General features: G+C 43.6%; 3 protein-coding genes across 18 annotated transcripts in view; 2 read left to right on the forward strand and 1 right to left on the reverse strand.

Moving 5' to 3' along the window:
• Nucleotides 1–881, forward strand: part of dock7 (dedicator of cytokinesis 7) — a 24,656-nt gene extending 23,775 nt beyond the window's left edge. For all 14 annotated transcript variants that reach the window (XM_085928621.1, XM_085928607.1, XM_085928608.1 and 11 more), the window contains one exon: nucleotides 201–881. In XM_085928621.1, the coding sequence (XP_085784747.1) occupies nucleotides 201–243 (43 nt within the window). In that variant the 3' untranslated portion in view covers nucleotides 244–881. The remainder of the gene's footprint in view (nucleotides 1–200) is intronic.
• Nucleotides 586–5,078, reverse strand: usp1 (ubiquitin specific peptidase 1). 2 transcript variants are annotated; one of them, XM_085928626.1, is made up of 9 exons: nucleotides 4,876–5,078; nucleotides 4,398–4,564; nucleotides 4,189–4,333; nucleotides 3,614–3,715; nucleotides 3,369–3,532; nucleotides 2,546–3,144; nucleotides 2,304–2,462; nucleotides 1,988–2,189; nucleotides 586–1,914 (listed from the first exon to the last, which is right to left on the reverse strand). In XM_085928626.1, exons 2-9 carry the CDS (start codon nucleotides 4,532–4,534, stop codon nucleotides 1,230–1,232), a joined length of 2,193 nt encoding a protein of 730 aa, XP_085784752.1. In that variant the 5' UTR covers nucleotides 4,535–4,564; nucleotides 4,876–5,078; the 3' UTR covers nucleotides 586–1,229. The 2 variants fall into 2 exon arrangements, with proteins under 2 accessions (XP_085784752.1, XP_085784751.1); XM_085928625.1 differs by having other exon boundaries at nucleotides 4,646–5,078.
• kank4 (KN motif and ankyrin repeat domains 4) overlaps nucleotides 1,720–25,445 on the forward strand; it is a 32,911-nt gene continuing 9,185 nt past the window's right edge. Inside the window, exons 1-6 of one of the 2 annotated variants that reach the window (XM_085928623.1) lie at nucleotides 1,720–1,968; nucleotides 2,053–2,097; nucleotides 2,179–2,499; nucleotides 3,695–3,812; nucleotides 3,879–4,076; nucleotides 25,282–25,345. In XM_085928623.1, the coding sequence (XP_085784749.1) occupies nucleotides 25,327–25,345 (19 nt within the window). In that variant the 5' untranslated portion in view covers nucleotides 1,720–1,968; nucleotides 2,053–2,097; nucleotides 2,179–2,499; ... (1 more) ...; nucleotides 3,879–4,076; nucleotides 25,282–25,326. Of the gene's footprint in view, nucleotides 1,969–2,052; nucleotides 2,098–2,178; nucleotides 2,500–3,694; nucleotides 3,813–3,878; nucleotides 4,077–7,256; nucleotides 7,468–25,281; nucleotides 25,346–25,445 lie in introns of those variants that run through there. The other variant, XM_085928624.1, reaches the window with a different exon arrangement.

A 25,445-nucleotide genomic window follows, 5' to 3' on the forward strand; every position in this document is an offset into this window, starting at 1 on the left:
AAATCTATATGGAGTCACTACGGTAAATGGTATGCTATCCATTGATAGGTGGCCCATTAAAAACAAAACACAAGGTGAAGAAAATATGCATGAAACAAAAGAAACACGTTCACCTCCATCAGTCTCATTCCACTTGACTATGCTTTTTTTGTTCTTTTGGAAGATAGCACATCTAAACTGGGGCTCCCTCTCTTTTCCAGAGATTCTTTCAGCAGATTGAGTCTTCGCAAAATTGACATTTGAAGATGAAGAGGGTACACGCGCACAAAGCCACAGCAGAAGATGCAATATTAATTTATTCTCCAGTGTAAATAGCAGCGTGTTCACAATGGGTCACAGTGTTTGTTACTGAAAAAGGCTTCAAGTGTTCCAACTTGGTACGTCATTCCAGTGTCTTAACTTGTTTACACATAAGCAGGACGAACAAGCGGATCTGATTTTAAAGAGACACCTTGACCTGCCTTGGTATAATGAGGTACGAGACGCTGCCCGCTGCGCAACCGGTACCACGAATGTTTGCATCCCGTTCGTTATTGGTTCCAAAAAGTGCCAAAAAACTTTTTACACCAAATTCTTTCACAAAAATGTTTCCAATGTCAAGGTGTCTTTTTAATATTGTATGTGTTTCAAAACAAAAGCTGTATTTAATGTGTGCACTTTTTTTCCTTGTTTTGTTGTAGCAATACATTTGACAACTTGAAAGTTGGGAAAGGGGTGAAGAAATTCAAATTTGCAAAACAAATTTATTTATCGTATTGCTTTAACACATTTTGTTAAAACAACAATGTTTTAAAGTTAGGTACTGAAAATGTATCATTTTATGTAGTTCTGTTTTGTTCATTTGGAATATTTTACAAAATAAATATTTTAATGTTCATGCCTATGGCTGATGATGGATTTATGTCTCATCCAAATGATGGAAAAAGGAAGGATTTAGATTGATGCGTCAGCTTTAATTCACCACTTTGATGCTACATCATTTGCAGGAAACTCAAAGATTAACCAAGTACAAAAAAAAAATCACAGAATGAGAAATCCAACAATAGTACACTGACAGTGTGAGAAATTAATTGAAAAAAAATTAAATCCAAGGGTTCAAATCCAAAAGAAAACCTGAGGGAATTTTGCTACAGATGTTGCAACTAAGTCCACATCATTGTTCCTTTTATTATCCGAGAAAATAGACCAAAGTACATTTCAGGGTAGAAGACGGACGGACGGTGCTGTTGTCAATGTGCCGACTCGACGACTTTCTTGTAAAAGAGCAAGTAAGGTGTTGAAGACGAGCAGGTCTGAGGGCAGCAGGCTCTGAGAACATCTTTTTCCTCAAACAAACGCACTTTGGAATCATCAAACAGTAGCCATTTGCCTTCGTACTGAAGGAGATTGTTTAAAGCCTGCTCTTTGGAGGCTTGCTCTTCCTCACTGCAAGTTGTTTCGCGCTTGTCTCCAGCTTCAAGCTGGACTTCTGCATTTGCTTTTTGACTTTTTCTCTGCTCAGGTTTGTCTTTGGCCGCGCCGTCTTCTCGCTCGACGCCGCTGCGACCCCGCTGACCTCCCAAGAGTCCGAGCCCACGCTCCGGAGGCTTGTTACTTTGGGCTTTGCCGCAAGCAGCGCCGGAGGGTCGCCTGACGGAGGAGACCTCGCCGTCGCTGCGGTACCGCGCTTCTTTGGTCTCGGGCAGCTGCTCGCTTTCACGCAGCCGGAACTTGGCGTCTTTCAGGTCGCTCATCCGGACGTAAGCGGTGTAGTGGCCGCTGCCGATGGACACGCCGCTGTGCATGACCACGGCAAAGAGCTCGTAGGAGTGGCCTCCGCGGGACGAGCGCGGAGTGCACCACTCCTCCAGAGACAAGGTCAAGGGCGTCTGCAAGGGCGCGGTCACCTTGGACAGACAGGTGTGCGGGTCCATTCTAGACAGAAAGAGGCGTGAGAAAGGAGGCTGACAGCGAGAAAGGTCTCGACCGGTGAGGCCAGGCCGCTCACTCCAAACCGCTGGCAGAGAAGCGCTTCAAGTGAATGGTGACCACTTGGGGGGTTTTGTCAAACAGAAGACTCCTCTCGGCCTCTGCGTAACGGCGACACGTGTCACAGAAGTATTTGTCCTCTCCGGTCATGCGCTCCACCGAGGCAAACTGCCCGATGGCCCATTTCAGGCTCTTCTCTTCTGGTTTAAGGTATGGAGAAACTGGAGACAAAACATTGGAGCTTTTCATTCATCAGGTTACGTATTATTTCTCAACTTTCGGCGTCTCACTTGAAAATTGGACAACTGAACAGTCTGTGGTTTATTTCTGCTAACCCGAAGAGAGCTGGTCCAGGCTGCCGGGCTGCTCTTCCAGCACGGGGACGCTGATGTCCTGGAAGTCTTCTCGCCTCTCAGTGAAGCTTTCGCACTCCAGACAGCGAGTCCGTAGAACCAGCTGGCCGTGGAACAAGCGCTCCATCAGGTCTAGACCATCTGCAAACATTTAACATCTTATGATTGTGAAAAGAGGGTAAGTTCACACAAAAATTCTATTTATAAAAAAAAAAAAAAAATACCTTGATGAGCCGGCGTCTTGTGGACCTGGTTCCCATTTGGAAGCATGACCCCCTCATACTTCTTTTCATCCTTAGGTTGGTTGTCATTTTCCGTTTTGGTTGAGATTTTGGCAAATGTGGAAGTGAGCTTTCCGACAGTACGAAACATGGACATGATGCTGCGCTGTTTCTTAGCAGGCCTCCGCCAGCCCCTTTTACGGCCTTTCTTCTTTTTGCCATCAGCCTCTTCTTTCTCTTTCCCTTCCTTGGTCTCCTCTTTCTCTCCAGCTTCGCCCATTGCGTTGTCACGGAATAGCTTACTTTTGGAGCGGGTGACGGGGCCGCTGAACAAGTGCTCGACCTCCGCTCCAGATTTGCTCGACTTGGGCTTCTTTTTGGCATTGCCCATCTCTGTGTCGCTTTTCCTTTTTCCAGTCCCTTGAGCATCCTCATCTTGGCCTTTTTGTGATTCTGCCATTAAACTGCTTTCATGTTCCACTTGGGTGGGTTTGTGTTCCTTCCTGATGGTGTTGCAGGCCTCCTGGATGTATTCCAGGATGCACTGCAGAACCTCTTGGGCATCATGTTGAAGATAGCCTTCATACATGGGATTCAGTTGCCTGCAGGGCATCAAAAACACAACATCTTGAATAAGCTTCTTCTATCCATTCATTTTTTTTTTTTAAATGAAAGTCAAGCTGGCAAAAAAACAAACATCCATCTTCTTCCAATACGCATGAACCCGATCTAATGGTATTTGTTCATGCCCATACATCAAGGAAATGGGTTTACTGGAATGTTTTCTTGACCCAAACTTTAGGCTGGCCTAATATTTTCAAGATACCTGAGCGTGTTCAGTACTTTACGAGGTGACGTGTTGAGCTCATTGAAGCTGTCGGTGCTGAGCAGAAAGTTAGACTGCAGCTGCTCCACGGAATTGATCAGACTGTGGAAGCTCTCCAGGAGCTCCATGTGTGCAGATACATCCTCGGCAGCCTCCCCTGCTGGCTACAAACGAAATTGAAGAATGAAATGTAGTGATCGATGAAATACACTAGAATGAGTGTCTTCGGGGAAATATGAGCTAACCTTTTCACATTGTTTTGCTTCTTCAGTGGATGTAGCATTCTGTTTCGACAACTTGTATAAGGACTTGATTCCCTCTTTCAGGCCCGGACAGTGATAGAGGACCTACAGAAACAATCCCACATTTACATGTTATCTTCACCTGAAGGAGGAAAAAAAACATCCATGCACCAAAGAGCAATATATGAGCAAACTGCAGAGGGTACGTGGAAACATATCTGATCCCACGTCAACTCAAGCTGCCCTGACAAACTGGGTGTGTGTTTAGTCTGCAGGGGCGGTACAGGTATCGGGCGGGGCTGGTGCCGATGCCTAATTGACGCCTGCTGCGGACCGGCCGGGTCGGTGTCTTTGCAGAAGACCCACCGCTGCAATTCACACCGGCTGCGGGCGGACGACTGCATTGCATCCTTTCGTTCACATCGATCCCCTTTCGGGACATTATTTCCAGGGATTTCTACCATGGGTAAGTAGGTTTTGTGTTTATAGAGTTGTTGTTTTGTCATTCATTTCACCTGACTTGCCACTCTCAAAACAAAACCAAAGATCCTTTGTATGACTTGAAAATGGCAATTCACCTGCAAGATGCTGTTCAGATAACAGGTGTTGCCCTCGTTGAGGAGCCCCACAAATGGCAAGGTGTCCTCAAGCCTCTGACATGACAGCGGGAGGTCATCGGGCGAGCTCGCTAGTAGAGATGGAGCCGGCACCACCTGATCACAGCTGTTGAGAATCATATGGCATGAACTCGAGGATGGATTATTTCCACCAGTACATGTACACTCACTCGGCATCATCTGCTTGAGGTTCGGAGAAATCCAAGGCTCGTTTGGTTTCTGTCTTCTGGAAAAACTTCAGAGACAGTTTGCTCCTCTTGATGGGGCTCCCCAGCGAGGCCACGTGTTCACTCTGCAGACCAGGCATCTTCACATTTCAAAGAGTTGCAAAGTGCCCCTATGTGGAAAATGGAAGAAACACTTGTCATACATATATCAAAGTTGCAAACAAACGCCGGGGCGGGCGCACATGGCTTACGTGTCAACTAGCCTGCAAATACTGTGGCAAGGATCCCATATCAAATAAAGTCGCCTGTTGGAACTTCGAGCGCTTACGTACTGGTAGTTTGCATTGTCAATAGTTTTTTTGTAGTGACTAACCATCAACATCGCCGACACTACTCAGAAAGAAAGACGCTGGGAGTTTGCAGTTCGAAGCGCCACTTTAAGTAATCTAACTTCAAATAAGTAACATATCTGCAATTGTACCTTTAATAAACCAGTTCAGGATGAACCCGAATGCATTTTACGGTTGTTTTGGATAAAACCACATTTTAATCGACGCTGCACCAGAAGTTGGCGCTTTTTCTCCACTGTATCGTTCAGTATCTGCTTCATCGCCGGTGGACCATTGTCGCCCGATAAAACGTCTGTTTTTTTTAAAGACGAAACTGTCGAATGAACTAGTCTCTTTATCATTTACTACACCTCACAATGGTGAATTAAAGGCATGGAGTTATATAATTGCAGGAACATTTGATGACATTTTATCTGGCGTTTGTATTGGACACCAATATCCTGTCTAGACCCACTGGAAGCCATTTTTGTAGTCTTTAATTTGTGCGGAGGAAACAGTTGTAGTTCAAGAAGAAGAATCAAGCTGAAGTGTATCGTGCAATTTCCTCTAAATACAAAGATCGTTGTTGTTCATCCGGAATGCAGCGTAATTTATCGTGATACCTGTTCTGCTATAAAAAAATGGCATCCTTACGTTTTGAAACTTAAAATCTATTCCACACACTGCAAGCGTTAAAAAGCAATGTTATGAATTGGCCAGCAGAGGGCGCTCTTGTAAATGATATCGTCACGCCGTCTAACGGCGTCCAATCGTCCACAGTCACTGGACCGTCTCCACATTTGACAGTCAGCTCCAGCAATCCGTCTGCGATTTTCAACGGTAAGATACGATTTACCTTTTCGTCTCTGGTGTCTTAAACCAAAGGAGGGGAAAAACCCAGCAGAATTGCTTCCGTGCGAACGATTCCTTTGAATCAGGTGCAATGTTGATCTAAATAAGGGGTGGATGGAGAATAGTTGTCTTCCGAAGATGCTCGCATCACTTTAATACGGATGGAGGAAAACAAATAATGAATGCAGTGTTTCTTATTTCACGTGCATCAGCACGATGATGTGCAGGAATAACAGTCTGCTGCTGCTGCTCCTGCTGCTGCAGAGTGGCTTCATGGTCAGCACATGCATATAGATGGATGGACTCGTATCAGCTACATCTTCCTTAACCCGCAATCAGCCGACCGACTTGGTCACCGAGTGACGCTGTCAGACACTCGTGGGTAAATTGCAGTAGTAAGGTGGTACCTTACCTCCCGTGGCTATGTCATATAGTATGGTAAGAACAGCAGTGCAATATACTTGCGTGCATCATCATGCGTATGTTTTCATTCAAGGCTATAGGATTCAGGAATGATGGACTATAGACTAGGGCCAGCCAGGCGCAGCTCATATACTGTACCACACAATGAATCTTGATTTAGATTCAGTATGACAGACTTGCATTTACAATGTTTTTTGGAATTGAAAGGTCAGCAGGTGTTTTATCAAGGAGGAGTACTTGCTGCGCTGGCATTTAGTTTTTCATAGTCCATCAACAGCAGTGTTATGATGCGTTTTATGTATTTTGCAAGTCTTGAGTTACTTTGGAGTATCTGTGGATTTCCCTTCAACCCGGATGTTGGTGAACGTGTCATTTAAGTAGACTGAGTTAATTTTGGATTTCTGGAATGTGCAATCAAGGATTGACTTAAAGTCTCACTGTCAAGTAGTTGCTGTTTATGATCTATCATGGATATTATTTAGCGGGATACCGACAAAATGAAGAATAATTCAAACGTCTGACCTTTTACCTGAACAATATCTCAAAATGTCACTGAATGAAACACAGTGATGATTCATTGTTATTATGTCTTTAGCACAGCATCTTGGGGCAGGCAGCAAGGTGCTGTGGTGGTTAGCATGTCTGCCTCTCAGTCAAAAGGTCATACCGTGCACAATGTTCTTAGCTGACTCACACTACAAGCAGTGGAAGCAAACATCTGTTGGGAGAGTTCATTTGAGATATTACATACAAAAAATGTTAATACAGAAGCCTGGTGCTCCATCATATGAAAAGATCCCTCATTCCTCAGCCAAGAGGGAAAATGAAGGCATGATGAGAGATAGGCCCTCCAAGAATGCTACATTTCATTCCATGCTACAGTTCACTGGGCAGCTTGCCAGCTGATTTTATTAAAACTATTCTGCAAATAACAATCACTTCCCTTATATTCAATAAATGCTCCTGGGCTGAAAGCCAGCTTTTTTGGATTTGGAACTCCAACATGTCCAACCTTTCAATTCTTCAAACACAAGGATGTTGAGAGAAGATTTATTTTTATTTATTTTTTTCCCACCTATTGCTGGTTTGATCTTTGTACCTGTATGTGCAGTAGGCAAAATGAGATCATGCACTGCACATTTGCGAGCTTGTTGAAAGTAGACTCCCTCTGGCTGAAGAGGTGGGTGTATCCACTCAGCCGCTGTGATGTTAGGAAGCCGTAACCCTTCCATCCTACTCAGTCTGCCCCGGACTCTCGCCGCTCTCCTGTTTCACTGGCTTCGCCTGCCTGTCTGTCTGCTCTCCGGTGGAGTTTCACTTAGCACTGTTCATCAGCACCGAGGATACACGAGAGGAGGGAGGACAGGCTTTTTGCAAACAATTATTGTGGCAAAAGAGATAGAAAGTGAGAATCGAGCACTGCTGAGGCGTCGATATTTTCCAAAGGATTTCAAAAACAAGCTCCAGAGGTAAGGGAAGATCAAATGTGTGTGTGTGTGTTTTTCACTCAGTTCCTCTCTCAGCTGTTGATGGGGTCCCATAGTTCTTTTTCTTGCTTGTTGTTACATTCTCGTTTTCCCAATTTTATTGATCTGCTTTTCTTGTAGGACTTTTTTATGTGTTTTTCAGGCACCATATTTGTGTCTCCAAGAACACATTTCAATTCTAAGCAACACACTTTGTTTTGTGATTGTGCATTTATTTGGATCATCCGTAAGGTAAAGAGTGTTGACGGAAAAGCAGCTTTCAATGTCATTCCGTCTTCTCCTTCTCTCTGTGTTGCTAAGCCAGTTGATAGCAATTCCTAAGCTTCTCATTATCTGTGGCAGTTTTGAGTAAAGTTACCTGCTGGCTTGACTAATGTCTTCCAGCTGGCGGGCAACGTGTGCACATGTGCACGCAGTTACAGTACACACACTTGAGAAGGTAGGCCTACTCTAATCAGATGCGAGGGGTGGAAGGAAATGTTTCAGAATGATAATATGGGCTCGCACAGATCTGCATGCGTTCACTCTGCATCACTGCGTTGCCTGCATTTGCTCTCTCTTTCTCTCCCCCCCCCCCCCATTTGTGCTCTCTCAGCGTGTCCATGTATTCACAGTCAGACTTGCATGTCTGCCACACAGAATCGGCCACGGTTGGTTGGCAAACCACAGCTAGACAACATTCAAAAGAGCACACATTACAATTAGAAAAGACTTGTTTACAATAAACCTCACTGCCTCTGTGTGTGTGTGCAAGGGTGCCTCTCTCTCTCTCTCTCTCTCTCTCTCCACATATCTACCTACCTAGCTAGTCTGTCCATCCATCCATCCATCCATCCATCCCTGGTCAGAACGAAAACGCAGGTCGAAAGGGCACGGATGTCGAAAGATATCCGTAGGTGGTCAAGTGCAATATGTCTTGGTCACATTTGCGCCTGGTCCGTCACTCTGTGTTCATGTACGCATTTGCGCGTCAGTATGATTTCCTGGGAGGTGCTGAGAGGTGATTCATTGTGGCTCATGGCTTTTCGAGCCCTTGCTGTAGCGATGCAACCATGTGTATATCTGTGAGATGTGCCCGGGAATCATACGCCCACACTTTTCTCATAATGACCATCCAATGTGAAACCTTTTCCAGGCTCTTGCTGTATCTTCTATGCAAAATGGCAGACATGCTGCTAGAATATTGCACAATCCAATCAATTGATTCATCCAGTTGGGTGGCTTGATGCATGACCCAGCCAGACTTGAATATTTCCTCATCATGGTAGTTGATCTCATCAATTGTGAAGAATTCTTTGTAGATTTTAGGGCACACACAATGTAAGGAAAGATTTCGCATCCACCTGCAAGTAATGAATGCAAGCGTACACACACTCTCTTCCCTCCCAATTTGAGCACTTTAGCTATAGAAGCCTTGCTAGAAACACAGCTAATATATCAGGATGCAAGACGAGGCTTTATTTATAGAGCAAGACCACGAAAACAAATTGCCAACAAGGTATGGGCAAAAAAAGCCCCTGCATTTCATTTCCACTCGAGGCCGACTTCACTTTTGCTTCTTCCTTTTGCGTGCGGCATTACAGCTAAATGCTGCTTCAGCATCTTTGTAATGAGGCCATTGAAAGATCAAGCGATTGTTGTTATTTTGGTTCTCTATCCTTACTTTTGGCCTCGTGTGGCTGACATTCTCCAAATACACCATGTGTCTGTATTAACTTAGCCTGATCACTTGAGGGCAATAGAAGTGAGAATTGTTTTGCTGCTATTATTGATGCACGGAGACAGAACGTTCCGCCGCTAAGCCGCCACTGGAGGTAGTCCCTGGCAATTGTGCTCGACAAAGAGCCCTGCAGAGCTACACCACTTTGACTCACAGGATTTAGTCTAGGCTGGCTTCATCTTCACACTATTTAAATGTTCTTTCATCAAACACGTGCTGGAGACGGTGTAAGGAGCTTTAGGGCTTCTAAAGAGCTGCTGTAGGAGGAAGAGGGACTCCCTAAAATCGTTTTGTGTCAGTCAAAGGACCACACCGAGAAGACACGAATTAGAGTTGACGCCCACACATATACAGGGATAGGACCGCTAATGAAATTGCGTTGACACGCTATGCTTTCCAGTGCCTCTTTTGTCACTACAGGTGGATCACATCCAATCAAGGATGTCTTTATTGGGGCTCTGGAAAGCACACCCGACATTTCATCATCAAACTTTTGCTCATGCTCTCTGCTATGTGCTATGTGCTTTTTTTTTTATTCGTCAGTCCGTCTCCCATGTTTGAATCTACCCGTGCTTGTGTTATGGTCCTGATCTTTGCCCAACATGATTGACTAAATGCACACCATCACCACTACTGGCAACTTTGTTGAATCCCGTCCATTTTTTGGATAGTTGCCAGCCATGCCTGATGCGCTTGCCAAAGTCGGCAGATTTTCGTCCTTGCTCTGGAAGCACAATTGCCATTAAAGCACTGTCAGCAGGCCAACAACTATTCGCAGCATGATCTTGCGACACCAAAGTGCATTGAACTTGTGTACTGTGGGATGAATTCACAATTTCCAATTTCGGGCAGCGGGACATTTGTTACTGGTCCACTCGCAGAGACTGGGAAAAAAAATAAGAATCATATTTTATTGATGATCAGAGTCTGAAAGAAATTTTATTTGGAAAATCTGATCATGTGATACAAGTAAAAATGTAAAACCAAAAACAAGCTAACGTGTTTGGAGAGCTTCTTCGGAAAGAACAGGCCAAATACTGTGACAAAAAGTGCCCCAAATCTGAAAGAAAAAAAAAAGAAAGAAACTCCAGAAAGGAGCAAGGTGGGGGAGCGCCATGTGCCAAAGCGATGATCTGACTGGCCTCTTGATTGACAGCAAAAAAACAAAAACTCAAGAGAAGTTAGGAGCAAGCAAGCAAGCAAGCCAGGCCCCATTCACTCAGCTCTCTTTTTAATAGTCAGCACAGGCAGGAGCATTGTTCCACTTTGTGCTTCGCGGTTCAGCCATTGCGTCATTTCTTTCAATTTTATATCTTGTCGTATGAGGAATGAAAAAAGCTTACGTAATTGGAGTATAGAAGTTTGACGGGAAGTAGATGTATAAAAAAAAAAAGACATTTATTTATATTCACGTTACAAAACTGTGCAATGGTGAATTTCACATTTAATCATTTATTTGCTTTATTTACATCGTTACTTGATAGGAGTCTGATGACAATGCCGATGTGTCCGATTGTTTCTTCTGAGCTTGGCAACTTTTTCAAGAGGCAAGAGTGAGGAACAATAGCTGGGTTCATCCTTCCATTGTCTCCCAACACATTTCTTAATGGGTTCCTGGTATTGACAGGCAGGAAAAAACATTGTGCTTGGAGAAGAGCAGAGGGAGCTGAAGGGAACACGGGACTTCCTTCATGCTACCTTGGCTTTCTTATTGGCCGGCTCAAGGAGGAAGGAAGGTCCTGGTCGAGTGTGGATGGAAGTCAAGTGGCCACTCCCTGCTGGAAGTCCAAAATGTTTGGCGTTCGGCTGCTGCTGCTGCTGTTTGTGGTACAATCCTGTCTGTACTGAAATAACCTTTGGCTTTCTTAGTGTGTGTTTAAATGGTGTCTGCATGCCTTCCCGCATATTTCACAAAGGTGGTCCACTAAATCAGTCTTGTCCCACATTGAGCTCGCTTTGCTGGCTGGTATGTGGGGGGATTTGAATGTTGCTCAAAGATCTCCCTTTAGGATTTTGGAAAATAAGGCTACAACTGTGACTGTTATCTAATGAGTGATAATGTAAGAGCAGAGTTGAAAACCAGTTATCCTTAGAACTGGAATCATCTTTATTCACCAAGTATGTAAAAACAGGAATTGTTCTCAGGTATTTTGAGCTCCTCTAGTATTTACAGCTGAAAGATGAGACATGCTTTAATATGACAGCTCAGCTCTCGGGGTCCCAGGGGTGACGAACACTTTGGAGTTGTTAGAGTGCCACACAGGTAGAGAGAGTTCAAATAAAACCCAAAAAAGTGTTGGCGGCGAAGTCACTCTGTGTGTGCACAAATCCTGTTTGATGTTCCATCTTTCAAAGAAACCTCTGTGAGATAGCTCCCACTAATGGCTTGCATGAAGCTCAGGAATGTAGATCAACTGATGAATGAATACCTTGCATGCACGTGCATCCCATCCACACACAAGATACACCATGCGAGTGTGTGTGCGTGTGTGTCATGTGAGTGTGTGTCTGGGGCAGCAGAGTGTTCAGCCTCAATGGAGTTGCCGCTCTTCCAGAATGGAGTGATCCTTGAACTCTTTCAGCTACTCAACCTGCAAGTGTGGTTGCACTTTGTACTTTGTCACGTCTTGCTTGACCACCAGGGACTTGAATAGCACATTTTGTACGGGAGCATGTTTTCTATTATGGTACAAACACGCACGATGATTTCTTCTCTGATACTTGCATGACTTAGAAAAGATCAAAGCTTTGCCTTATTTGACACGTCAATCATCAATCTATTCTGCTAGATCCAAAAGATCTTAGATTTTAGAAAAGTCAATAGCCTGCTCATAAATCAACAACAATATTTATACACATTTTTTTCTGCAAGACAGGACAGGGAGAAACACTGTGTCAATCCATGACCTCGTTTCAACGCGCACCTACCAACATTAGACACATTTTTGCATTTTTTCACCATTTAAAACTGTTCCCAGGTGTCATAAGAACATATCCAAAGGATAATTACGCCACCATTTTCATCTTCTTTTTTTCTACCCATGGTTTCATGTAAATGAGTCACTGTAAAAAAAATACACAAGAAAAGGAATGTGGCTTATCTGGTAAAGTGAAGAATGCACTCATGTAAATATTGGGGAACTTTGTTTGAATGCATTTCGACTGTCGGTCTATGCTTGTATTCGCACTCTAAGTTTTTTTTTTTTTTCTTCCCCCCAGCAACTAATCTCTACTTATGACGAGCAAGCAGATAAAAGATAGAGTAGCCCCAGTCAGGGTTATCTACTGTACATTCTACTAGTCAAGAGCATTTTTTTTTTCCTCGACATAAAGCATTCAGCATGTTCACTCTTTTAGACTGAGGGGGAAAAAAGGTGGCTGAGGGTGAGCTTTGCATTCCATAAGGAAAACAGAACCTGAGGACAATGATTTGAGAAAGAGATTCAAAGCATTTGTTCATTAAAATCCCGTCTCATGAATGTTTTACAGATTGTAGTGAAGCCATAAAATTGGCCCAACGTAGGAGGGGAAGCCGCGATTGGAACCCGCGCCCCTCTTATTTGTGAGGCGGACACGCTATCCGCTACTTAACAGCCACGGGCCTTTTCATTTCGTTTGCCTCCACTCCTACTTTGTGTTTCAATAAAACGCCCATGAGGCAATAAATGCTCTTATCTCACTCGGGTGGATTTAACTGGTGACAAAAGATAATTTGTCGAACAAGTACTTAATACTTGGTCAATGGAAATGAGCTTGCGTGCAGTCGGCCTGACAACCTAGAATCAAATCAAATAGTAACAATTAATACCATTTCTAACAAGCCTTTTTTTACAAGCTTGTAAAAAAAAGTGCAATTTGCACTTTCATTTGCTTGAGGTCTAAAATATCATCCTCGCCACTGAACTTATAAAATAATTGACAATATTGTGAAAATATTTGCCCAATACGATAAAATAGTATTTGTTGATAATGGAAGCAATTTTTTTTTTCTTCCACGGGCGTCACAGTGGAGCACTGGTTGGCACGTCCGCCTCAAAGTTCAGAGGTGCAGGGTTCAGTTCCGGCTGTGGCCTTCCTGTGTGGCGTTTGCACGTTCTCCCGGTTGCCTGCGTGGGTTTCCTCCGGGCGCTCCGGTTTCCTCCCGCATTCCGAGCGCGGTGGGCTCATCGAGCGCTCCAAATTGTCCCTCGCTGTGGATTTCGATGAAAGAAAGACGTATTCCCTCTCCATCCTTCTTGAGCCTTCCCAAATATTCCTGCCGTGGATATTGTTGTAGCGGCCTGCAGTATGGCCCAAAGACAAATCCCAAGTGACCTAGTGACACTTTTCTTTTTCTGTGCATTGTCTGCAGCTGCCTAAGCTGCTTGAATCCGCTCCATGCCATGCAGCCATTGGCAGCAAGCCAGATTTCTTCTAAAAGCTCTATGGTGCCAACTGTGGCTTAACGTTGAGAGAAAAAAGGAGCCTCAATAACGAACCCAATTTGCCACTGGAGCTCTGGCAGATGGGGGAGTGTTTAGTGTGTCTACTCGGTCCAGTACTGTGGTCTCTCTTTATCAGAGCGTCTTAACGTTTCAAACACTTTAATGCGTGTCAGCATTGGGTGGCCATCTGTTGCTTTGCTGGAAAAGGAAGAAAGAGTTTGGCTTGTACCTTCCACTTTTATTTGCCGGTAGATTTGAGCTCGTCTTCTTTAAAGGTGTCAGAGCGTGCGTGCGTGCATGTGACCATCTGCCTTCTTCATTAAAGAGGAAACATTATCCTCTCATCCGTTTGATTTATTTATAATACCATGTACTTTAGATGAGAAAATCTTTGGGCGGAGAACTGAAGGAATTTTTTTGAACCCTCTGACTCTCTTGTCCCAATAACACCATCTCATCATTAGTTGGCTCCTCTGGTCTTTTTTCGTCGTATATTAGCAAGCATTTTGTCGATTCATGAGCGTCCTTTGAAAAAGAAGCAGACAACTCCAAATGTTCAATTTTCTCCACCTCATTGAGCTATTTATGATCAACAGTGGCAAAAAATGATCGATGCAGCTCGTGTATTGGACGTAATGTCATGAATGACGCATTGCTGCCACGTGGAGGGAGCTCTGCATACATCTCCATATGTCATAACGCTTTGCGGCAGGTTCAACAATGGCGGGAAGAGGAGTGGCTGAAATCGTACTCTTGCATAGGATTACCATGCTGGAGCTTTAGCTTGATGAAAGTGTAATCCTAAAGCGATAACCATGCCTCTCCACATCAGCCAACCGGCCATCTTCTTCATAGAGCACCACCATGCTTGAGATATGATCATACAAAGGCTATCTTCAAAGAAAGCAGCCATGTCATGGGATCCTTCTCTATTCCTAGGATTGTACCCCTTTCCCGGATTTCTGTCCAGTTCTAAATTGATGAGCAATGTTCTAATTCTGGCTGGCTATTCCGAACCCGGCCGGCGTTTGAATTCAATGGTAACAGAGAGATTGAAAGTTTCTTTTGCGATCCAGATCCTTTAGCAATGATTTCATTTTGACCTGTTCTCTTGACAGTTTGTCAAACTTGACAGTTGTTTTCTTGCAACGCCATTCTTACTGCAACACAATGCCACTAATATCTCATTTATGTGTTTCTTTTGCAATACATATCCTTTAGCAATGATTTCATTTTGACGTGTTGTCTTTACAGTTTGTCAAACTTGACAGTTGTTTTCTTGCAACGGCATTCTTACTGCAACACAATGCCACTGATATCTCATTTAATCTTTCTATATTTTGCAGGATAATTAGTTCACTGTGTCATGTGATCATGCTCAGTTATTTCTGGTTCTACTGAAACGAGGGATGATGTAATTTCCCGTCCTTTATCCTCCTCATTTGTCAAAGTGTGAATGTCCAAAAATAGTCACTGTCTGTAGCCGTCTCTATTATCGTGCAGTGTGGCAATTGTAGGCACTTTTCCTGATATTGACATTGTGTAGCTCTACCCAAAGTATGAAACGGTGAGAGAAGAGCGTTAAGTAGTCAGTGGAGCTGGGGACAGAGCGTAAGCAACAGGAGATAAAGTGCTGAGCCATAAAGCCAGTGGACATTGAGTTCTGAGGAGGCAACAAATGTCATGGGAGTGTAAAGTGTATTTACGACATGAATCCCACTGCACTGACCACTTGACTATTTCTCCTGCTCGCTTCCTGTTTGTGACTCCCTCTTGTCCTCACCATAAGGTCGTAGCCTTTGAATGTTTCCAAAATACACTGCTGTGGTTGTATGTCAACAGGACAGCAACGGTGCTTATGTCAAGTTGTCTCCACATCGACGATTCAAGTTGGCCTTCCATTTCTCAACCTTTTAGAAATGATCAACCTTATTTGTTTGAAATTGAAGATGCACTGACATTCATTTGCCGAGATAAAGCGGACCCTAATCCGGATGCACCGGCAGACATGCGGACAAAGCCAACATGGAGTGTAGCCTAAGCACAGGCAGGTTTTCGCATGAGCGCTCTGTTTTCCCATTCACTGCCTTCTGCTACTGCACAAAAGGAAGCACAAGCGCACTCAAGCTGTAGTTATCTATCGCTGTCAAAGCGGGCAAATGTCTGTCATTTTGCCACTGATGCATTTCAGTGTCAGGGATTTTGGAGCTTTCGATTGACTTGGCTTATCTAATGCACCGAGTCACAGCCACTCAAATGTCGAGTCAAGCAAAGTGGTAAAAACAAATCAAAAGGTCATGACCCCCAAACTTCAGAAATATGACGCTCATTAAGGCTGTTTCTACATTTGAAATTCTTCATCGACCGTAAAAGGATATTTGTGTCAGTTGTATTCGGAATGTGCAGGAACCAAAGTGCCTCATGTTCTTTTAATGGGCATCAGATGAGTGAGTTGTTTGAATGAAAAAGGCTTTCCTTTCAAATGAAAAACCTTCTTCCACTCCTTCCAATTGCATCTCACATTCCCCAAAATGTTCAGATGTCCATTTAGGAGAGAATTGTTCAAAGAAAGTCTCATAAACATGATGAGGATTATCCAAAGAGGCCATCTGGTTTGTTGAGTTGTGCTCTCACCTGATAAATTGAGAGAAGTTGAGCGAGCGTTTACTTGCGTGTAGATTTCTGAAGGCGATACGAGCTAAAATGTTGTTTGCGTTTGAAACGTTACTACGTAATTGGCTCACAATGCCACAACAGGCGACTTATGATTGCTATTGTGTAGCATGGTGTTCATTTTAGAAAAGGTTTCTTCCTCCTCTGGTCTCGGCAGTAAAACTTAATGGTCATTCAATCTTAGCGGAGATTGGTGCTCGCCTATTTCAAGAACCCGCTCATTTGGGCAAGTAAACAAGGCTTGCAGAGTAGCTGAGCGAACCAAGCGCCTGTCTGCTTCTAACGTGACACATTGAAATGAAGAGAAACGGCCTGAAATATATGCACATTCCACAAATGGAATATTCCTGTCCTGTCGTGAAATGAATCAGCTATTAGCACCCGTCACGGCTTTAGCGTTCTTGCCGTTTGTGAGATAATTGCTGGTTGCAAGATGAACAAATCTATTCAGCATTCCATCCACAATCCTGGCAACATTCTCATTACGCTCTGTAGCCTAGACGCAATATAACATGCGTGAATATTGTGGCCAAGGACCACACTCCATGTGCCGTATGATCATTAAATTGCGTCCAGTAGTTTGACATTGTCGAGCAATGGTCTGCAATAATATTTGCTGACCTTTAACACTTAATTGGGCCGTTGCACTCGAACTCCATGTGTGTGTGAATGCAATATATGCTGATGGACTCAAGTGTAAGATACATAACGAAGCACTGCAAATCATTCTCCCTCTCGGTTTGGGTCTCTTCAAAGCCTTTTATCTTTCTGTCTGGCTGGCGGAATTTTCACTCGTCTTTGCCTCTGCTCCGAGTCGACGCGGTGACTGAGGGCTTGTGCTGCAGCTGCACGGCATGTTCTCCTTCCTGCTTTTTGTTGTTGTTGAAGAATCTAAACGGAGGCACTTTTCACATTGTCGCCAAGTATGCCAAAGCTTCAGTGTCAACATATTTTCAAGCCAAGCCTTTTGATGTCATCATTCTCCTACTGGAGTCATCTGACTGAATATGTTACATCATTTTGATCAATCATCTCTGAATGAAACAATTGCAGTGGCCAGCAGAAATCCCAATGATCTGTTCTAACCCGAAGGGCAAGACAGAATGGAAGTGACCTTGGCCACCTTTTGTTTCCTTCTCCTTTGACTCTGGGTAAGAATGGATTTAATTTGATATCATCTGCCTGCCCCCCCCCCCTTTTCTGTTTCAGCTTTGCTATCTGTGGCTTTAATTTACAGCCGAATAAAAGCTGCCCTTGGAATTATTGGCTTGTTTCTTCAACTCCATCCCCGTCATTAATGTCATTCTCATTTGGATTTTTATGCGACAGGCTGCAGCTAGATTGCTTTAAAATTTGACAGTCACTTGAGATTAGCACAATGTGACTCTAAAAATAGTTATATCAAAATTCCAGAATTGTATATACAGGGATTTTTTTTCTTCGCTTTTAAGAGGAGTGATGTGATGCTTTTAGTATCTCAAACCCACTGTAAAATGTTTGGCCTTCACGTTCTACTACTGCTCATTTCTTCAAACTTCAGCTCTCCTACAGAGTTGAGAACAGATAGATCATAAAATAAAAATTCATAATTGTTTGAGCGACATGTCATTCACAACAGGGTGTTGCCAAATCTCACATTTTCAACATATTCAGACAGCTTGATAGGCGCCGGGCGTCCGTAACACATCTATCTACCGGTCTTTCTCATCCACCTTGGGAACAGTTCACACAAATATAGCATGAAGACATTTCATTAGCAGTCAGGAAAAAACATGAAAGAAAATCAAACTGCAGTGTAGCACCGTTCTTGTGTGCCTGATGCTGCGAGTAGAATAGCTTCTTCAAGTTTGCTTCAATGCAGTCAAGCAAGCCGTCATGCCGTGCCACGCCATGCCACGCCACGCCGCTGATCCAAATTCTTACTCTTATTATAATCATTCTTTTTCTTCTTATTATGTGTGTGTGTTTTGTATCACCCACATAGACATTGACAAGCAGATGGATGGTCTCCACATCTCATCAGCTTTTCACTATAGCACCTCTGGGCTGCTGTCATTATTAAAAAAAAAACAAAAACACTCAGACAGCTGCTCTTTGCAGCTCAACTGAGCAACACCTGGCAAGGATCCACTCCAAATGCCTATGCTGCAAAATCTCAAAGCACAAATCGAACGTTGGCATGGGTGGGATCCAAAATAAAAAAATAAATCAATAAAAAAAAGCCAATGGATCAGCATTCTTGAAACTAATGCAAGTTATGTTTTCAACCACTATAAAGCCATGTAGAAGCTCCCTGCTGACCAGTCTGAATTTCAGGGAGATCCTATTCAGTCTTCCGTCACCTGACCAGGATTCATTTTCTCTTCTTTTGTATTCTCCTAATCTTTGAACACAACTTCTGATGCTTTGCTGCCTGGCAGCCCGCCTTTGGAAGTCATAATCTATCCGTCAAACTGTACATGATCCCGAGTTGCATTAAAGCTGCAAATCGAGTGGTGATCTCGTTGAACTTTGGAACAATTCTTTATGGCTAAAGCATCCAAGGTCTTTTTGGAGGAAGCCTGGTGGCTCTCGTTCCCCTCGTGCCAGCCAAATATGTTCTCGCTTTTCTTGGAGTAGGACACCTGCTTGCCTGCCCGGAGGGCTGCAGGGCTCTGCCGCGTTCCCAGAATAGAGGGATGCAAAATGGAGGGCAACAAAAAAGGGAGATAAATACTGGTGAAGAGAGATGATTCTTTGCTTCCTTGCTGTGCTGCAGGCAGCTGTTGCTCTAAAACGCCAGCAAGCAGGCCTCTTGACTTCCAGATGAGTCTGGCACTTGAGCTTTTGAAGATTGAAAATCACCGTGTGTCAATCTAACACATGAATGACGGGAAGCCTCTCTTTTGCCACGCAACTCCAGAACTGTGCATTTCTTCATCCAACACCGAGTATAGCCGTCTCTGTTTTGTGTGAATAATACTCGTCAATATTTGATGATTGTTGCAATTAGTTATCTGAGTAATTTCTCCACAGACACGGGAGGAATCTGCTTTCTCTCTTTGTTCCGCCGTGTTTTCACAAAGTGGAAATTTGCCTGATTTGTTGAGACAACAAAATGTCGCAAGCATTATAAAAATACACACACTTAAAAGAGGGGATGTGAAAAAACTGGATTGTGTCTTTGGTGTCCTCCCTCCCTGCCTCGCATGCACAGACAGCTTCTTCCAGCTGACCTGCGATGGCGAGAAACGCAAGCTACCAGCTCGGCTCTAATATATCTCTAATAATCATTCGAGCCAAGAAAGCCCCGTTTGAAAGGGGAGGAGGGATGACACTACTGTACTTCAAGTTCCTGTCATGGTGGTGTTCATTCATTGCTATTCTCATCATCGTAAACAGCTGCGATATCTTACAAATATCTGGAAGGCATCATCAAATGCGAGACAAAACAAAAATACAGAAGAGGATGACTATGCAGGATCACTGGATGCTATGAATGGCCAAGCTCCCAATTCCCACGCAAGTTCATCGGAAAGGTCAAGTTGTTTCATCCGACCGTGCCTTTACGTCTCCTACTTTGTCGGGCTGGATTAGAAAAATAACTTTCCATCTTTTCACACAGCATCAACATATCTAAAAATATCTTGAAAACTAAGGCAAAGCCTGGCTGATTCATTCTGAAGCGTGAACTATAGGACTATCCGCTATATAAATCACACATTTCTGAAGGTGAGGAGAAATGCTATAAAAAATGGAATTATCACCTCCCCTGTTTTTTCTTTGAACATCCACATAAGTGATTAGGAATAACCTGTGAATGCATTTTGGCTTTTTGGTTTCAAAATTGCTTGTTTTTCACGTCAAGCCCCGATCCACTTGATGAATGCTTCTTTCCTCGCAAGGCTCCTGTTGGCGTGTGAACGTTGCCCCTCCTGACTCACACGTGCATTCGCAGAGGTTCAAGTGTGTTTTGTGTTCAGTGCTGGGCTGGGCTGTGTTGGTCTGGCGTCTTTTCCCTGGCCAAAGGCCTTATCAGCAACTGGCCTTCCTCAGGATGACTGCCTGCCTGCCAGCCAGCCAGCCACGTCTGGCCCACGCCGACACACTTTGCCAGTGGGAAGTTTCCTTCTTTGTTTTTCCATCCTAAAACCGTCTTTTTGATCGATACTTGTACAAAGTATAAAGGAGCAAGCCCCACAAGGATTTCTGTGCACTTGAAATTGTTCATTCTTACCAGTGGGTTGGCTGTATTATCAAGTGGCTTATACAATTCCAAACAGTTCTTTGAAATGTGTCAAAATGTCTTGAAATAAATAATAGCACAGCCTCTCACAGTGAACACAATAGAAGCACAAATGCTTCATTTAGTAGAAATGGAAGTCCGGGTGAGCTGACCCAAGTTTTATTTTGACACATTTTGGATAACACTTCCCTGTTACTATTTTAATGTTTGAACACCACACGCTCAAGTTTCATTCAGACAGATCTTGCTCCTGATATTTTTGCCAGACACTTGAGCGAGCATAAAGCACACATACGCATGACTGTAATTCTTTCTATGAATGGGAAGCACCGTGTGATTACGCCAAGCAAGCATGCATTGCGCCAGACTCTTTTAACCAACCAACCCCGCCGTCATGTGCTTTGGCTTTTTCCCCCTGTCTGATTGTTACGAGACGGTTCAAGCCCTCACCATGTAGAAAGATGGAATGCGCCAATGAGATCAGTTGAATAGTTAGCAGGACTCTTTTTGTGTGCAAAAATGTACTGTAATCAGGAGAAATGATGTGGATGGCGTGCCAATTCAATCTTTTAACATGATCCAAGTCGACGTGTTCTCTCAAAATGTGGTTGAAGATGCGACTCCAAAGGTCCCAGGGGCTTATGTGATCCCTCCTGACAGCAAACAGTTGATGCGATAGGAAAGCGAGAATCTTAACCCCCCCTGGGCCCTCCCTTTTTCACTTGGCTGCATGACATGAAAGGGGCCAAGATGGTTTTATGCATGTTGGGAGCGCGGCCAGCCACAAAACACGCCTCGTCGACGTCATTGCTTCATTTGACAAACACAATGCAAGCATATGCTCACTGTATAAAAAAGTGATGTCATGGTACTCTTCATTGTATATTTATGTTTGCTGTCCAATGAAAGGCCGAGAGTTGGTTCCAAATAAAATAGCTCCCCTTGTTAATTGAACCCTCTTATTTTCTAAGTCATCTGATGTTATTTGGATCACTGTGCTGGGAAAATCAATAATGTCTTGTTTCTACTGGATATCCAGCATAAGCCTACTAGGGTCAAGACCCTCTTTTCAATGTGCCATATGAACAGATGAATATTTCATGTCTTCCATTTTCCTATGCACACTCCAGCCTGCATTCTGTAGATGGTGCTTGAGCCTTCGGTTTTGCATTTGTCAAGCTGAAATGACTAAAAGCGATCAAATTAAAAAATTAAGAAAACTAGACCATTAGCCAGCCGGGCAGTTAGCTTATTTAAAGGCTGTTAATTATTTACCTCATTTACTCGAAGGAAGCATCTGAGCCTTTTTTAATTGTGATTGGACTGAAGACAGACATGGAAGGAGCGTACTCATCTGACGGAGATCTCTGAGATGCCTTTCCAACAAATTGCTTTTGCATGTCCTTTGGTATCAACGAGCGTCCTGGAGGTACATAACTGTCATTAGACTGCTCCATGTTGAGACGCAAACATATGACGGATGAATGAACATACACATATCTGTCCTCCGGTTATTTGCTCTCCAGGAAAACCTCATCCTTTTACACATCCTCAAAACAACCACGAAACAACTCAATATAAAATGAATACATACAGTGAAAATGAATTTAAAAATCAACACAACTAGCTCCACCATTAAAGGGGTTTCCTGGACACACACAATTCCAGTTATCGTCCCCAGTTTCTTTCTGGCTATTTTCTCCAGCCAGCCAGCCCTGCCAACAACCTCCACCCATTTCCCAGCCATCAGGCTTTGTCCTCCCTCCCTCCTTTATATCTTCTGTCCACGCTATGGGGTGAAGACAGACAAGGGTCAGATACTCCCACACAAATCGGAAGGACATGGGGTGAGGAATTGTGTGGCAGGCAGGTGAGCGAGGCGAGACAAGGCGAGGCGAGGTAATCCCCTGGAGAATTCTCTCCTTTCCCTTTGAGCTCTTCTCGCTTCTCTCTCTAGAACAGATTGCTGATCCCGAGTTGATCTATAATTCCAATTTGCTCGCTTGACGTTGATTCACCTCACCTCCCCCTTTGTATTTTTTGCCGGGTGGAATATAGGTCACACGTTTTGCCTCGGCTGTGTAAGAAACAGCGAGACAATGGGTATACGTGTGAGATTGTTTTTTCTTTTATGATTTAGTTTGGCTTACATAGCTTGAGCAGCTGACAATGCAAGAGGAAGTTGACAGGTGTGCCATCAGCAAACACTTTTGACACAATGTTTGTGTGCAAATGGAATCAGAATGCTCCCAAAGATCAATAAACACCAAATGAATGCTGTTCTCTGCTCTCCAGAATGTGCAGCTAGCTCTAGTGAGCAGCCACATGGGCCTGTGAGCTTCGCACCCACCCCACCCCACCCCACTGGTGTGAGGGAGGGGGGGGGGCAGGCTGGAGATCACATCGGGAGTGTTTATGTGCTCGTATCTGATTCAAATTCCTTCAGCGTGTGCATTTGTGTCCTGTCACTTGTCAATGTGACAATACTAATGAATGAGGCATCGCTTGCGATTGCATGCTGTAATTGATTTTATTTTCAGAAGTCCTTTTTTTTGTTTCATCCAGCTCTAATGTTCTGTTTTTTCACACAGTTCATGGGGACATGAGTGAGAATGTACTATAAATGTTCTTTTCATTTGGATGAAGAGGATGTTAAAGCAGCTCATCAAAGAATAGAAATGAATTGGCAGGTTTTAGCACATGGTGTTTATGGCCCATGCACAGTAAAACACTTTTTGACATTCACACATAGATTTGGCAGCAGCCAGATTAATTGTGTCACGCAACGTGGATTGCGCTATGTTTGAAATTCAGAACGTACCACCAGGATTGGAGACATTTGCATTTGTGTATTTACTGGCCACCACTGCAGAGACAATAAAACATCAGTGCTCATCACTCAAGCCTGGCAAAAACAGAAGCCTCATCTTTCTCTTCATACACCACTATTACTTAAGATGATGAACACATATTTTGTTTACATTGTATTTGGATGGTTGCAGATTTGGATGAACTGACAAAACACGGGAAACACGGCCACTTTCATGGAAATCATTGCGTCATTGGTGCTGGCTTCAATCTTGTGGCACTCAATCACAACAAAGGTTCTTCTTATTGGAAAAAAGAAAATGTGCTTCGTAAAACAATCAAAGTGGATTGTCCTTTGTCAATTTATAAAAGATGCTTCATGCCATATTTTTTAGAAGAATTTCCCAAGCGTGTGACTGCGCTGAAAATAACAACTAGATATGAATGCGTACAGCTGCCACTCACTCCCGAGCCTGCCTCCATTTTGACTTTCTGTGGATTTGGCTCATCTAAGCGGCGCTCACCTCCCTCCTGTCTGCTGACTGCACTCGCCGCTTGTATTTCCTGTGGGCCTGTCATCTCCGGAGCCTGCTCTGTGTCACTGTTTCAAGCTAATGGCATCTCTAGTTCACCAAGGACCATTAAAAGCAATGATTTTCTTATTTCCTAGTGGGTGGATTGGGTCAGGCCAATTCAACCTGTTTAAATACAGCAGGTTTGATGACTGCCTGAGGGGTTTTTATATCCGTGTTGAATTAAAGTAGCGAGCTCAGAGGCGGCCGTTCTTTGAACGATTCCGTTGGTATCTGCTGAAAATAGCCTCTAAATAACAATGGCGATGACATTTAATGACACGCTGTTGTCGTGTTTTTTTTCCAGTGGCCTCTCAGCCAGCTGCTGTGCTCTCTGTATTGGTGAATGTGGCATCCATCCAACAGCTCTCATACGCTGACACACTTCACACTTTGTCATTTTGTCTGGCACACATTGCAAATGCTTTTCTTTACATGACATCGATTGACTCGTCAGTAGGTACACGTGAGATTATATCACGCAGCAAAGAAACTTCTCATTGAATGTAATGCTGCGTAACGTGAATTAGGCACACGGAGGGCTTGAAATGAATCTTTACCTCTAAAATAAATGAATGACTTTTCTTGCCTTGTCATTTAATTGGACACACTGCATGCCTTTTGAAAGCTCCCCTAAATGAAAAGCCTTTCATGCAACATAATGCATTCAATTAAAAGTCAACTTTTACAATCCTCACAAGTGCTCCTTTCCTATCTGGCTTTTGACTATTTTGTTCATTCTACCACTTCTTTTGCTTTCTTTGTCCATCGACTCGAGCTCTCTCTTCAGTCAAGCGGGATTGTTGTGTGTTGCGTGCTCACTATGCAGAATTGCAAAAGGCCTCTGACTCTTCCACCAATTACGATCAGCATTTTTCAGCTCCCAAATTGGCTAATTAAGCCTTAAGGACAGTGAGCCGTAGTTCCATTAAACACCCAGAGAAGTCAGGAATGCCGATGCTTTTCTTTCCTGGGACATACAGGGAGGAGCAGCTGCTTAATGAATGGTCGCCACGGCAACAGCCACTTGCTGTGACATTCAATGCAAACCGCTGTCGGTCGAAAATTGAATTCATTTTCATAAGAGAAGCAACGATAGTGCTCCAGATGATGTACAATTGTCTTATTTTACGTTTCAGCCCCTGCGTGTAGCAGTCAATTTGATCGACAGCAAGTACCGTCGAGTATATGTCGGCTGATTTCATCTTAACTATTTGTTAAGAAGATTTGAATTCTATTTGACTAATAACCACAGCCCATTTTGCACCCTCTATGACCTGAAAAAAATATGGCTTGAGTGAAGAAGGTATTTTCATGTTTTGTAATAATTTGAAGATTTTCTCAAATGTGTCTGTTTTTCCCGTTTGTCTGTAGGCCGCTCCACCAAAGCGTTGTCGATGACTGAGATCTCTGCATCCCATGATGGACAAAAAAAGTGGTGAGAGTCACAAGGGTTTTTTTTATGGGAATGGATATGGATGATTTGTGTACATCTAGTTCAAAGTCAAAGTCCGCTTTATTTATCTAGTTGAGCACAT

The sequence above is a fragment of the Syngnathus leptorhynchus genome, chromosome 13 (assembly GCF_054491065.1).
Source record: "Syngnathus leptorhynchus isolate UIUO chromosome 13, UIUO_Slep, whole genome shotgun sequence".
NCBI classification, from domain to species: domain Eukaryota; kingdom Metazoa; phylum Chordata; class Actinopteri; order Syngnathiformes; family Syngnathidae; genus Syngnathus; species Syngnathus leptorhynchus.